General features: G+C 44.6%; 1 protein-coding gene across 1 annotated transcript; it reads right to left on the reverse strand.

Moving 5' to 3' along the window:
- Nucleotides 1–775: 775 nt before the first annotated feature.
- On the reverse strand, nt 776–3,568 carry LOC131220015 (probable LRR receptor-like serine/threonine-protein kinase At3g47570). The gene has a single exon (XM_058214989.1). It carries the CDS (start codon nt 3,566–3,568, stop codon nt 854–856), a length of 2,715 nt encoding a protein of 904 aa, XP_058070972.1. The 3' UTR covers nt 776–853.
- Between the last annotated feature and the right edge of the window lie 13,044 nt (nt 3,569–16,612).

Below are 16,612 nucleotides of genomic sequence, written 5' to 3' on the forward strand. Positions count from 1 at the left end.
CAACAAGAATTTTTCTAAAATTTTCCAATAAGATCCAGCATATGTTATTGGCATCAACAAACTCTATTACAAACAAATTCAAGACCTTATATATATATATATATATATATATATAAGGAAAAGGTACTATGCGCTCGACCTCATGATAAGCTCCCGTGAGGTCGAGCTGTGTGGGCCCCACCGTGATGCGTGTCGACCATCAACACTGTGCATTTGATGGGTGCCCTCTAAATTATGGGATATCCCAAAAATCAGCAATATACAGAACTCAGGTGGGCCATACCATCTAAAATCATGTGAAGACACCGTTAAAACATATAAAAGCACTTGGTGGAGCCCACCTCAGTTTTGAATGTTGCTGAAACTTGGTCTGAACCCTCATACAAGTGGGACACACATAATGGATGGGCTGGATTTTCAAACCACATCTCGGTGGGCCTAAAAAATGATTATGAATGTTTTAATGGTGCACGGCCCCTCCCCACTTTTGTATGTGGTGTGGCCTACACAAGTCATGGATTGAATTGATTTTTGGGACATAGGCCCACGATGGAATGGTGCATCTGACTGATGGGGTAGATGGTCGAAACGCATCACGGTGGGGCTCACACAGCTCGACCTCACGGGAGTTTATCGTGAGGTCGAGCGTATAGTACCTTTTCCCATATATATATATATATATATATATATATATATATATATATATATATATATATATATATATATATATATAGACACACTAATGTACTTAAAAATATCCATCGATTAGATTAATTTATGCATATCGTTATTAACAAGCTTCACCATAATATTATTATAATGAAATTACCAATCATTTTGCAAGATGAATGAATTAAAAAAATGGATTGAAAACCTTACCTGGAGGAATATACCCAATCGATCCCTTAATCCCAGATGTGGTAGTTTGATTTTGGGAGAAACCTTCTGCAGCTTCAGAGAGGAACCTTGTTAAACCAAAGTCACCCACGTGGGCAACCATATCATCATCGAGAAGAACATTGCTTGGTTTTAGGTCTCGATGAACAATTGGTATTTTGGAATGATGATGAAGATAATCTAATGCCGAAGCCACATCAATGGCTATATTTAGCCTCTGGGTAAGATTCAAACACCTCAGTTGAGGTTGTTCATCTACATTTGGATGCAACCACTTCTCCAGACTACCATTAGGCATGTACTCAAACACTAGAGCTTTGAAATCATTGCCATTAAAATCAATGCTCGAGCAAACCGTTAAGATCTTGACAAGATTTCGATGCCGGATGTTTCTTAATGCTTCGCATTCAGCTGCAAAACTCTTAAAAGCTCCTTGTTGTAGGAGGTTGAGTACCTTCACTGCAACAAGTGTTTCAAAGCATTCTAGAAGTCCTTTATACACAGAACCGAAACTTCCCACACCAATTAAATTAGCCGAAGAAAACCCATCTGTTGCTTGAAGTATATCCGCATAAGAAACAAGTAGCCACTGATTCTCTGTAGAAGATGGAGAAGAAGCTTTCTTTGGAGAATTTCTTCTCCAATAAAGAGCTGCAATGATACACGACAAGAGAATTGAAGATGAAACCACAGTAATAACTGTGACTTTTACTCTGGTAGCAAGAGGTTTTTCTCGTTTCTTGGAAGCTTGCTTAAGACACGCTGGCAATTGTAGTTCTGGTATACCTCCACAGAGTTTGCTGTTTCCGACAACTGAAATTGCGCTGGCATTTCTAAAGATTCCTCCTTTGGGCACTTCACCCTCGAAATTATTGAATGACAAATTTAAATACTGTAAGAAAAGAAATTCTTCTAAATACTTTGGAATCTGCCCAGACAAGTTATTGCGTGAAAGATCAAGCCCTTTGATACCTTTTAAATTCTTTAGAGACTCTGGAATGGTTCCTTGAAACAAGTTGCCATGCATATAAAGCAACTCCATGCTTTGACACTTTCCCAACGTATTTGGAATTTCACCTGATAGTTTGTTCTCTGAGATGTCCATCTCCCTAATATTTTCCAAGTTATCAACTTCGAGCAGGAGAGACCCAGTGAATGAGTTGCTAGACAGGTCCATTTGAGCTGCACTGACTTGTTTGGGTATGGTACCATTGAATTTATTTTGAGAAATGAACAATTCTTCCATAAATCCCCAATTTGCAAAACTTGACGGTATGTTTCCATGGAAACCATTTCCATTCAAGTAGAGAAAGCTCAATCGAGTAATGTTACTAACTGAAGGTGGGATTCGCCCTGAAAGTTTATTTCGATTGAAACTCAAGGCTTGCAACTTGTTAAGCTTCCCAATATCATCTGGAAGAGTACCCTTCATGGAATTCCCTCCCAGATTCAGAACATACAAGTTGATGAGATTGTCGATTTCTTTGGGAATGATTCCAAATATCTTGTTTCCTCCTAAATTCAGAATCTTTAGCTGTATCGAGAGATTAGCAATGGAGCCAGGCAACTCACCAGAGAGATTATTCAAAAAAGTAGATATGACTTCTAAATTGGTGCAGTTGGTCAGTGAAGTAAGGAAGCTCAGGTCATCACCTTCCCTGCTTCCAAGCTGATTTCTCTCGATATTGAAACGGTAGAGACGTGAAAGACTTCCTAGATTCAAAGGCACATGTCCACTAAAACTGTTGTTGCTAAAATCAACAAAATCGAGACTTGAAGCATTGGACAATGAAATTGGCAGCGTTCCAGTGAATTGGTTTCTACCAACAAGAATCCTACGCAGGTGTGGAAACAAAAGGCCTAGGTTGGGGGGAATTCTTCCATGTAGCCGGTTAGCTGCCACGCTAAACACTTGGATGGATGAGAGATTATAAATCGATGGTGGAATCGTACCTGATAACTGATTTCCACCTATTTGAAAAGTGATAATGCCTGCCAATTGACCAAGATGGTTTGGAATTTGCCCTTCAAAATTGTTAGATGTAAGATAAAGAGTCGTGAGAGACGAAAGGTTCCCCAACGAAGGTGGGATGCTTCCACTGAGATCATTGAACATGACAGAAAGTAAAATGAGCTTTGACAAAGAACCAAGCTCAGCGGGAAGTTCTCCGACGAGCTGATTCCGCATGAGGCTAATGGCTACGAGTTCTGAGCAGTGGCTCAGATTGGATGGAATTTCTCCTTGCAGTGAATTTACGGACAGATTGAGATGCTGCAACCGCAACAGACGGTCTATTTTTTGAGGGATTTGGCCTTGGAATATGTTATTGGAGAGATCAATTCTTCTCAGGAAAGAGAGATTTCCAATGTGAGGCGATAAGTAGCCCACCAAGCTGTGGCCACTGAGGTTCAAGATGGTGACCCTATGATGATGATGGCGACTGCAGGTGACTCCCTTCCATTTGCAGAAATGGAGAGAATCGTTCCATGAACTCAATATTCCAAGAGGATCTTCGGAAATACCATATTTGAATGCGAGCAATGCAAGTCGATCTGTCTCATTTTTCAATGTAAATACCGAGGGTGAGCAGGGGTTGATGGACGAGAGAAAGATTGCATGGAAGAGGATAAATGACCATAATACCCTGAGATTGGAACGTGGGAATTCCATTATGTGGATAGGAGATGGGATGATGAAGAAGAAAAGACAGGAATGCAGTGATGAGTTGTACTCACCTACAATATTTGTAGCTCTTGGAGCTCATTGAGTGCGGATCCTCTGTTTCGTGGAAACAGTGAGCGGCTGAATCCAGCTTTATTATTGGTCCACGTCACTGTAAGTGCCACGCCAGTTTTATTACATATATTTAAAAAATTACGTTTCACGGAAAGTCAAACGGAAACGTTAGACGGTTTCCATTTGAAAATGGGATTGCCTGATGTGTACAGTACGCTCTTATCGTACGGAGTAAACTCAGTTGGGCACGCCTTGTATGTATGTGTTCTATCTACACTGTCCATCCGTTTTTCATCTAATTTAAGAGGTTGAGTCCAAAATTGAAGCATATCCAAATATCAAGTGGATCATAACACAGTAAACAAGGGGGATAATCATTTTCACCGTTGAAACCTTGCTAGGTCCCACAGTGATGTTTATTTGTCATCCAACCCGTTCAAGAGTTCATACAGACATGGATGAAGGGAACAAAAATATAAAAAATTGATCCAAAACTTTTTTAGCCCCCTAGAAATTTTCAACAGTAAATGTTCAATTCAACTGTTTCCTATGGTGTGGTCCATTTGAACATTGTATATGCTTCATTTTTGGCCTCAAACCCTAAAATTATCAGGTAAAATTGATGGACAGAGCGGATAATATACATAAATCATGGTGGACCCTACAGCGCACTCAGTATATGAAGTTACCCACCACGCAATGCAATCTGTTTCCTTACATTGACTCAGCACCGCGGGCTGAGTAGCGAGACTCGCTACTAAAGTGATATCACCTAGGTACGTAGGTCCATCCATTTGGAGATATCATTTTGGGGCATGAGCCAAAGAATGAATTAGATCCAAAACTCGAGACAACGGAGAAAGTCACACCCAGCATTAAAAACTTCCAAGGGTTACAAACGATTTCGATCAAGCTTATATTTGTGTTTTCCCTTCTTTAATGTCTGTATTAACTTATGAACAGGTTGTATGTCAAATAAAAATCACGGTGGACCTTAGGAAGGCTTCAATGGTGGACATCACTCTCCTCACTAATTTACGTGGTGGGGTCCACTCCAGCTTTGAATCTGCCTCATTCTTTTGATCATGACCTAAAATGATCTCTCTAAATAGATGGACAGTGTGGATATAACACATACATCATGGTGGGCCCCACATAACCTGGTGATGTCACTTCAGTAGCGAGTCTGAGTACTCAACCTCCTATTGGTAGCTAATCCGCCTCCAATTTATTTCTTCTAAATTTTAATTAGGTTACGTCATCTCATATTAATTTTATAAGATAATTTTTTACTTTTTTTTACAAAATCCACCTGATTAGCAAGAAATATTAGCTGCGACCCAAGATGAGTGATGTCCGTACGATCCTCACCGTGGGCCCACCTTGATCTATACATTGTATATCTACTCCATCCATCCTTTTTCTCATATTATTTTAGAGAATTATACAAAAAAGGAAGCAGATACAACTCTTAGGTGGACCACACCACAAGAAACAGTGGTCATTGAATGTCGACCATTGAAAACTTCATTGTCCACTTCAATGTTTATTTGATATCCAATCTGTTGTTGATAAGGTGACACCGCCTAAACGAAGGAAAAATACAAATATTAGCTTGATCCAAAACCATTTGTGGTCCACAAAAAGGTTTTAATAATAAATTATTATGGTTTCTGGTAGTGTGGTCAACTTGAGATTTGGATAGGCTTCACTTTTTGGCCTACTCTGTAAAATGAGCTCGCAAAAATGGATAGATGGCATAGATATTCAATGTATACAACTAGATGGGTCCCACTCACATTGGGGGATTCAGAGTTGTCGGGTTCTTTCTTTTACACTCGAATCACATGGCATAGTACACAACACCAATGTTGCTATTGTGTGCTACTAAAAATAAAAAACCTTTGTGGGCTTGTGAACACTGGGAGATCTGCGCCCACGCTTCTTCAGGCGATCTTGGGTTTTTTGTTCTTTTTTGTTTGTTTTGTTAGATAGGGGAGTGCGTTGTGGGGGTATGTAACCTTGATTGTCAGTTTGGAGTCGCCACTAACCACTTAATCTCAAAATCCCGCGATTGGCTAGAACCCACGGAATATGTAAGGTTGGAGAAATCTGAATATTTCTCCTACTTTACATTGACTCCTGGTCTGTGATTCGGGATTCCAGGTAAGGGACCTCGGTTAGGGAAGGTGTTAGGCACCCTCTCTGCCCGTATGAATGTACGGTCTCTACTTGGTATGGTAAGAAAATCTCAAGGGATGAATGATTTGGTCAGCATGGGACTAGACACACGTGAATTTCTTATGTGAAAAGATCCGAGATTTCGGCAAGTCACAGAGCATACATCTGAGGATGCGTCTAAAAGGCAGATGTGATGATGCTTAATCGAGCTGACTTCGTCTGAATCGATACGAACGGAGTGGGTGAGTCGATTCTAATCGAGCTGACTTCGTCCAATCCTAACTCAAAACGATTTGAGTTTGAGTCACCCAGTAAGTCGACTCGATGTTCACAACCCCAAGTGTAGTGTCGCGATGTAGTAATAACTCGGTGAGACCTACGTCGAATCCACAAGGACAATCAAAATCAGCCTCGACAATCGGCCTCAACATACGGAATCGGCCTTGTCGATCGGACTCAGCCTTGACAATCGGAATCGACGATCGGAATCGATATCGACAATCAGAATCGGCCTCGATAATTGGCCTCGACAATCGGAATCGGAATCGGCTTCAACAATCGACCTCGACAATCGGAATCGGCCTCATCAATTAGACTCGGCCTCGATAATCAAAATCGACAATCCAAATAAGCCTCGACAATCGCCTCGACAAATGGAATCGGCCATGTCAATTGGACTCAGCCTCGACAATCGAAATCGGCCTCGATAATCGGCCTCAACATATGGAATCGACCTCATCGATCGGACTCGGCCTCGACAATCGGAATCAATATTGATAATCGGAATCGGCCTCGATAATTGGAATCGGAATCAGAATCGGCCTCAACAATCAGCCTCGACAATCGGAATCGAAATCAGCCTCGATAATCTGCCTCAACAATCAGAATCGAAATCGGCCTCAACAATCGGCCTTGACAATCGGAATTAGAATCGGCCTCAACAATCGGCCTCAACATACGAAATCGGATCGGCCTCAACAATCAGAATTGATGAGAATGGGCCTAATAAAGCCTAAGGGAAGGTCACAATGTGGATATCCAACCATCATTGCCCATTAATGTGGACATTCAACCAACATCGCTCCTAAGTAGTGGCCCACATAGAGCTAAACATAAAGTGGGCCCATGGCCTCACACAAAGGCCTAATATACATCACAATGGGCCTCATGTACATCACATTCAACCCACACAAAGGCCTCACATACATTTCATTAGGCCCACTCAAGGTCTTGATATACATTACATTGAGCCTCAACCCATGGGCTTGACATACATTAAATGGGCCGCATCTGTGGGCCTCAAATACATCAAATGGGCCACACCAATGCAGGCCTAATACATATCACAATGGGTCTTGCCCATAATCCACAAATGCATCACAATGGGCCTTGCCCATAAGCCTCAAATACATTATAATAGGCCACAACCCATGGGCTTCGAATACATCACAATGGGCCACAACCCATGGGCTTCAAATGTACAATCGGTGAGCCCTACACATGGGCCTTATACACGTTAAGTGGGCTACATCAATGGGCCGCACTAATGGGCCTCATACACATCAAGTGGGCTACATCAATGGGCCGCACTAATGGGCCTCATACACATCAAGTGGGCTACTTCAATGGGCCACACTACATGCCAAAAATAAATCATATCGAAAGATCATTTGAACCGCACTCCAAATAGCGGCGGAGATGATGATTGGAAGATCATCTGAACCATACCACAAATAGTAGTGATGATAATGATCTCTAGCATTAAAATCCTATAGGGCCCACTACAGAAAACCGTGGGAGCAACCACACCCACCGTTAAACATTTATAGGACTCACTGTCATGCATTTTTGAGATCCAACTATTCATAAGTTAACATAGAGATAGATGAAATGAAAATAAAAATATCAACTTGATTGGAAACTGCCTTGACCATTAAGAAGTTTTGAATGGTGGATATCACTGTCCCTATTAATTTTCAATGGTGAGGTCCGCTTGAACTTTAGATCTGACTCATTCTTTCGCCCATGCTGTAAAATGATATTTCAAATTGGTTGGACGGTATAGATACAACATATGCATCATGGTGGGTCCCACCGTCGAAGGCCTGGATGGTGTGGATGGACATACATCATGGTGGAGTCTAGCGTGCTGCTGCTGCACGTGCAATAGCAGCTGGTAGCGGCCCACCATCAAAATAGATGGACGGTGGGGAATAAACACATGCTGTGGACCCCACGGCTGCATCAGTAGGGATAAAACACATATTTCATGTGTGAGCCCACAGATGGGCGGTGTGGATCAAACCCACACGTGCTGTGTGGTCCATGCAGATGGACGGTGTGGATCAAGCCCACACAGCACTGACGCGATATAGCAGCTATATAGCTGGTATGTGGTAGACCATCCAATCCGTTCATCAGATGTGGGCTCCATGTGGGGCCCACCAGATATACATAACATGTATATAATACATATATTATAATATATATATATATATATCTTTAAAAAAAACCAACGTCCAGCGGACTGGACTGGAGGGTGCGGCTGTACCATATATTCATACAAAGTGGGTCCCACGTCCTCCCATTGGACGGTGTGGATAAAACATCATGGTGGGCCCCACGTCCGTGATCTGGACAGTGTGGATGAAACCCAACCTCAGGTGGTCATCACCGTCCCAGGTGCAGCTAAAACACATACGTGACGGTGGATCTCACCGTCCTACTTGGACAGTACGGATACAACATATACATGGGTCCCACGTGGGAGTGGCCCACCATAGGATCTTTATATTAAATATAATATAATATATATTGTCACGCCCCAAACTCGGAAATCAGATTCACAGGAATCCCGATCGCCAAATCCGGTGTCGACAGCCTCCGTAGTACCCCATTCTCGGCTCCTAGTGTGCAGACGCTAGATTCCGATCCTGGGATCCTAAAAGGAGGATTTTTTTTTTAACATACATTTAACTCATAATAAGCATAACCACAAGATTACCCAATTCACAAAGGCAACATCATCATCACATATCCACTAATATAATCATTTGAGTACAATGGCAAAAGGAAATAGACAAATCGAAAATCAAGCTCCAGAAGGTCGCTGCACGCTCCAAGCTCAACACTGCTGCAACCTAACATCACCTGCACGCATCTATCATGCATAAGCTTATAGAAAGCTTAGAGGGTGGTGTAAGTGTGTGCATAAGATAAGTGCCAAGTAAGCAATATCAGAGTAATCAGAGTAAGCGAAAATACTGATGAACCCATAATCATACAATATCAGAAACACTAGCAAGATCATAAATCATACGAAATCAGAGTAATACAAAAACATACTGATAGGCCCAAAAATACCATGAGTCTTATCCAGGCTATGCCGAAATATAATAAAAACAATATCATAAACTGATGAAGTAATGTAGATCAACTATGCAATGTGGAGACAACAAGTCAAATATCAGATGCCGCTGATGCAATGCAATATACAAATCCTGATGAGTCCACGAATACTGTTAGTTGTACCTAGGTCATATAAATGCATAAACATAGTAACCTGAAACGTCATACGCGGCGGATGCAATGCGATATGTGGTGCGAATGGAATGACCATGCTGGAGTGTGAAGTCGGGATGGTAGTACGTAGTATCGCAGGTCACGGGGTCCATCACAAGGGACTTCTATCCAAACCAGTCCCATACCTAAATTTGGATAGTCAGACTCAATGTGGTAAACTCCTGATCTCAGGTTAGTCGCGCGCCCAACCGAAATCCTAATCATGCAAATGAACACGTAACAAATAGTTGCGCACCACCAGCCGAGTGGATAGTGAATGAATGAATGAATGATTATGCAACGCCTGCTCAATAAGTCCACACATCAGTACGGTTCCTCTCTGGGAAATCACCGGGGTCTATTACACTCCAAACCAGATTGCCGCCCCATCGCGCGCAATAAGGTGAGTGGAAGAGACCTCACTATCCGCCTGCCAATATTGGGCCCGGCTCGTCGACAGCGGACCCATTCCTCGAGCTGGTCAGACTCAGCCTAGCATTGCCCCCTCCTCTCGGGCAGGTAAGGCCGTACCCCCTTCCAACCGACCACGACACAGTGGGAGACGCGGCCTAACGGTATACGGCCCTCATGCGCTCATGTATCCACTCGGTCTAGACGTTGGAGCAACCTCTGGAACCAAGAGGGTTTAGGGACTTTCACCCAGGGATATCTATAGCACCCCATGTAGAACAGATTTCCGGTGTCCCGTCTGGCCATCCACGATATGCCTGTGGAGGCTACAGCCCTGATGTCGCTAGGGCACACAATGCAAGATGCATGAGTCATACAATCCAGACATGCATCAACCCTACGCATACCATGTGCTCCTGTGAGATAACCTTCACCTATCAGGGAGTCATAACAATCTGCCTAATGAAATATGCAATGGTCAACCACATCTCATAACAAACATGCAGATGATGCGTATGGGCATGTATCATGATGCTATGCAGTCACATACTCATAATCGGTATCAATGACCGGCATCGACAATTGACCTCGACAATGTGGACATTTAACCAACATTGCCCCCGAGGAATGACCCTTATAGATCCTAACATATAATGGATCCATGACCTCACACAAGGGCCAAATATACAACACCATGGGCCTCCTTAATAGCTTAATACACATCACGATGGGCCTTTCACATGGGCCTAACATACATCACAAAGGGCCTCAACTACGAGTCGCATATACACCTTATAGGTCTCGATAATCCGCCTGACAATTGAAACCGATAATCGAATCGATCGGTCGATCAATCGGAATGAACAATCGCTGATACCTCGATCGATAATCGATCGTCAGATAACGGCCTCGATCGCTAATCGTCAATCGGTCAAGATAACGGCCTCGATCGCTAATCGTCGATCAAGATAAACGGCCTCGATGGCTAATCGAATCGGTCAAGATAAATGACCTCGATCGCTAATCGACAATCAAGACCACGATCGCTAATCGGCAATCGTCAAGATAAACGGCCTCGATCTCTATTCAGAATCGGTCAAGATAAACGGCCTCGATCGCAAATGGAATCGGTCAAGATAAACGGCCTCATCGCTAATCGACAATCGGTATCGATCGCTAATCGGCAATCGCTCAAGATAAACAGACTCGATCGCTAATCGGCAAACGATCAAGATAAACGGCCTCGATCGCTCAATCGGTCAAGATAAACGGCCTCGATCGCAAATCGGCAATCGGTCAAGATAAACGGCCTCGACCGCTAATCAGCAATCGGTCAAGATAAACGGCCTCGATCGCTAATCAGCAATCGGTCAAGATAAACGGCCTCGATCGCTAATCAGCAATCGGTCAAGATAAACGGCCTCGATCGCTAATCGGCAATCGGTCAAGATAAACGGCCTCGATCGCTAATCAGCAATCGGTCAAGATAAACGGCCTCGATCGCTAATCGGCAATCGGTCAAGATAAACGGCCTCGATCGCTAATCGGCAATCCGTCTAGATAAACGGCCTCGATCGCTAATCGGCAATCGGTCAAGATAAACGGCCTCGATCGCTAATCGGCAATCGGTCAAGATAAACGGCCTCGATCGCTAATCGGCAATCGGTCAAGATAAACGGCCTCGATCGCTAATCGGCAATCGGTCAAGATAAACGGCCTCGATCTCAAATCGGCAATCGGTCAAGATAAACGGCCTCGATCGCTAATCGGCAATCGGTCAAGATAAACGGCCTCGATCGCTAATCGGCAATCGGTCAAGATAAACGGCCTCGATCGCTAATCGGCAATCGGTCAAGATAAACGGCCTCGATCTCAAATCGGTAATCGGTCAAGATAATAGCCTCGATCGCTAATCGGCAATCGGTCAAGATAAACAGCCTCGATCGCTAATCAGCAATTGGTTAAGATAAACGGCATATAAATAAGGCGGGATCCATAGATGAACAGCCGATCAACCCTAATATATAAAGATCGGCCCTCGGCCGCGGCTATATCAAATTCGATAGCACAAAACCATCGGTCTATGGCGAATGGGGCCTACTTATTTGGGTTAACCCACTAAGGGAATGATGAGAATGGGCCTAACAAGGCCTAAGGGAAGGTCACAATGAGGACATCTAACCATCATTGTCCGTCAATGTGGTCATTTAACCAACATTGTTCCCAAGCAGTGGCCCACATCACGGATTTATACACAACGTAACGGCCACACATACATCTCATTAGGCCTCGCCCAAGGCCTTGAATACATCTTATTGGGCCTCGTCCATGGGCCGAAATACATCCTGATGGGCCTCATGGTTGGGCCATACCAATGGCCCTAAAGTGGTTTGGACCATATCAAAATCATTCTAATACTTGTAGGTGTAACATGTGTATCGCGGTACACTATCAATCTATGAGGCTCGTGGCCCATCAATGAGGACCAGCACTGCTCAAACATTGTCCATATAAATCAGCACCTTCCAAACTTTGTCCAGCAGCGGGTCCCACTATCAGGATGGTTGGGATACACATATACATCACATGGGACCCATGGAATGTGTTGACATCAACAGCGGGTGGGTCCCCCAACAAAACAGTTGGATGGCATAGATAATACACGTGCATTAAGATGAAGATCCACCATCCATGAGCTAGACGGTGGATACAACACACCATCAAGGTGGGCGCCAGGTGATGGCCCACCGCAAATACAACAGTCGCATGGTTGGCTGCTGATCAACGCATGCCAGCCATCCAAATCCTCCAAAAAGGTGGGTCCCACATGGGGCCCACACATACAGACAACCACCTCAACATATATAAATATATAATATTTTATATATTTATTATTATTATCATTTTAAAACAAGTCCCAACAGCGTCCAGATAGATGGACCGTTGAATGAAATACATACATTGGTGTGGCCCACGGAACTTGTTGCTGTGAGGCCAGCTGTCCCACCGTCCAGATGGACGGTCTAGATATTACCAGCCCATGTTAGACCCATAGAACTCACTGATGTCCAGACACAGCAGCTGCATAGCCGGATAATCCCCACCGTCCAATGGACGATGGGATATAACACATATCTGGGTGGTCCCCACAAATGCTGGACATCTGTCCAACACGTCCTCTGATGGACGGTCAGGTAAAACATATCAGGGGTGGGTCCCACCGTCTATGAACGGTGTGGATTAAACACATGCGTCACGATGGTCCCACGTGTTGAAACGCAGCATGGACGAATCACATTTCTCGTGTGTGGGGTCCTTGGGACTCGCTGCTGCAATACAACTATAAACTGGTGTGAAACGCACCAGCTAAACCGTCCTCGTCAAATGGGTTCACAAGCACCGTCCATGTGAACGGTGCAGATATACAACAAATACATCAACGTGGGTCCCACTTACCACACGTGTCACACTACGATTCAAGCGGATGGACAGTGTGTGGAAGGCACGCATCAAGGTGGATCTCACCGTCCAGGCCTTTGCACTGGACGGTGCAGATAGAACACATACATCAATATGTCCACACGTGTGACAGGTGGATGGGCTGGATCAAAACACACAGCATGTGGCCCCACACGTGCGTCCGGGTGAATGAAATGCGTACATCCTGGTGGTGTCCCCTGTCCAGGAACTGGACGTGAGGTATTCCACGTGGACGGTCAGGATTGCGTGGATATAAAACATACCTCATGTTAGGGCCCAGAACTGTCCAGGCATGGACGGCCTGATCATGAAACCCATGGTATGTTGTGGTCCCCACCAACTGCAGACGTCAGCTGCTACTGCCAAAATAAATGCACGGCATGGATGGAACCTCCAAATGGACGGACGGTTTAGATAAAATATCTATCCAGGTGGGTCCCACACCACCGTCCACATGCTGCCAGAGTAGATGGACGGTGAGGGGGGGGGGTATACACGTGCAGCAAGGTGGGGCCCACGCGAGTGGTCCACCATATGCAGCGTTAAGCTGCTACCTGTGTTTACCCTGCACAGTCCAGCAGCACCTGGACGTCCACTAACTGGACGGTCTGGATGAAGCCAATACATCATGGCGTGGGTGGATCTCCACCGTACAGAGCTGCTAGACGGTGTAAGTATAATAAATACATCAGGGTGGACCCACATCGACGTGGCCCACCACTGGGTCAAACTGATACTAGTGATTCCCTTAAATCCCGGGCCTGCCAAAGATTTAGCAGCAAGGTGGGCCACATTCCAACAGCAAAAGAGAAGGAGAGAGAGAGTTAGAGAAAAGAGAGAGGGACTGGATGGTGATGGAGGGACCCTGCCACTATGGGCCCCTCCTTGATACAATACACATATCAAGATGGGTCCCACCACATGTGGGCCCTCAAATCACGAAATCAACAGTGGAAAACCATAAAATCACCCACCGTTAGATCTTGGACTCTTCCTTCCACCGATGTGATCTAAAGCTCCAAGGATGCATTTTTAACGGTTGAGATGATCTTTAGGTGGTGGAGATGGGAGCTAGGAGGTGGGCCACACCAAGCTTTCTCTCATGGAGGGGTTGAAACGTTGGAGTTGCTTGGAGAATGAGAGAGAATAAGAGAGAGATGAATAGGTGAGTGATGGGGTGATGGGTGAAGTGAGTGATGGGTGTACTTTATGTAAGAGAGAGTTTGACTTTGGGGGTTGCTTGGGGATGGGGTTGTACTTTGACATGTGAGGTGATGTGTACTTGAGTGATGGGATTGATGGGATTTGATGTGATGTTCTCTTGGGTTTTGCAAATGCGCGGTGTTTTCTCTCGAACTGAATGCAGACCCACATCTCCTGGTCAGGGTATCGCCTTGGTGCGCGAGACACGGCATTGAAACCGCGGCGACGGCGCGGTCGCACGGGTATAAGTCTCGGGTCAAGCAGACTCTGAAATACGGGACATGACTTAGGGTTGTGCGCAAACCTCGATAACAGAACGCAGGTCGCCGGAATTCGAACTGGAGAATCGCGGAAGCCTACGGAACGGTACGGTGTAGGATACGGGTCTTACATATATTATATAATATAATATAACATATATATATTACACCTAATATATATAATATTATATTATAATATTAAGGCATCCAGCATCCAAAGAGTCTAGACACTGGGTAGAGGGCCGTTGGGAGGTGGGTGAGCTGATGTGGGCTCATCTCCACACATGCAGCACGTGTGGAGTGGTCCCCACTCCCTGCTGTCATATAGTATAGACATACATCATGGTGGGGTCCACACGTGTGGATTTAGTGGGCCACACCCATCACAAGAGGGAGAGAGAGAGATCGGTAAGAAGGGGAGGGACCTCGCCACTATGAGCCCTCCCTAAATACAAAGCATTCATCAAGATGGGTCCCACCACAAGTGGGCCATCAAATCATCAAAAAATCATACAAAAAAATCACCCACCATTAGATCTCAACTTCCTTCTTCCGCCAATGCAATCTAGAGTTCCAAGTGGTGCAATTCAACAGTCGAGATAGACTTTGGATGGTGGAGATGGGAGGTAGGAAGGTGGGCTATACTAGCTCCTCTCTTTTTCTCCTCGGAAGCCATAGATGTTTCCTCCTTTGAGAATTTCTTGAATGGGGTGAAGAGAGAAATGAAAGAGTGATGGGAGTTGTAAGGATGGATGACATGGAGTGTATGGGTGAGGGATGGGGCTAATTGACTTTATGGGCATGAGATGAGATGGGGTATGGGTAGCATTGCCTTGTTGGCATGAAAGGTATAGGAGAGGTAAGGTCTTGGTTGACTTGGTCGAAAGAGGGGGTATGGGTAGAGATTCCATTCTCTCAACCAGGAATCTTCCTAGAATGGCGCACAAGTTGCTCGTGGTCTTTCCTCGATTTATTCTCAGGCCCATAACTCCTGGCCTGGGTATCGCCTCGGCACGCGAGATGGGGCATCGGAACCGCGACGATGGCACGGTCGCTAGGGTGCAAGTCTCGAGTTGAGCCGACTCTGAAATATGGGATACGACTAAGGGATGCGCGTAAATGTCGATAACAAATCGCGGGTCACCAAAATTTGACCCGGAGGACTGTGGAGGCAAACAGAATGGTATGGTCTAGAATACGGGCCTCACAACTCGGCTGCTGGTTGGGTCCAGGTTTTGCTGGATGTTCTTGCATTAAACAAAAAATATATATATATAGAAGGGGAAGAGAAGAGAGAGTGACTGAGAAAATGAGAAGGAAGAGAGGAAGAAGCTTAGAAGGTGGAGGGGTGTGTGCATTGTGGCTGTTTATTCATTCCTAAGTTGACTCAGCGAGTTGACATGTTGCACCAAGTGGGCCAAGCCCTAGGTTGAGCTAAGCACGGTCGGACTAAGTTCAGACACAGTCTGGCTCATCCCTGAGTGAACGAAGAAGAGAGAAAGAAGGCAAAAAGAGAGAGAAGGAAGAAGTAGGGGAGCGAGGGCGTTGCCGAGTCAACTCATTAAGTCGTGGCTGACTCGAATCTCGTGCTATTCTGGGACCGTACTCAGTCAGCAGATCGACGATGTCGGGGCTCCCAGTCCTAATCCTAGTGCTAGGCATCGTCATCAGGTAACCTTTCCAACTCAACTGAGTCGACTCAATAAGTCAATGTTTCCTTTCTAGACTAGACATGCCTCATTGTATTAATATCACTGTTACACTCTTATTATTAGGATTGCTAATATTATATATGATTAGCCATTGACGGATAATTTATGCTAGAACTAGTTATAATAAATGGAATTAAAATTAGTAAATAGTGTAATTTACGTACCATTCT

Source organism: Magnolia sinica, chromosome 12 (assembly GCF_029962835.1).
Source record: "Magnolia sinica isolate HGM2019 chromosome 12, MsV1, whole genome shotgun sequence".
In the NCBI taxonomy this organism is placed as follows: domain Eukaryota; kingdom Viridiplantae; phylum Streptophyta; class Magnoliopsida; order Magnoliales; family Magnoliaceae; genus Magnolia; species Magnolia sinica.

What these genes read in the sequence shown, in the direction of transcription:
- LOC131220015 (XM_058214989.1), bottom strand. Translation starts at nt 3,568, where the DNA reads ATGGAATTCCCACGTTCCAATCTCAGGGTATTATGGTCATTTATCCTC.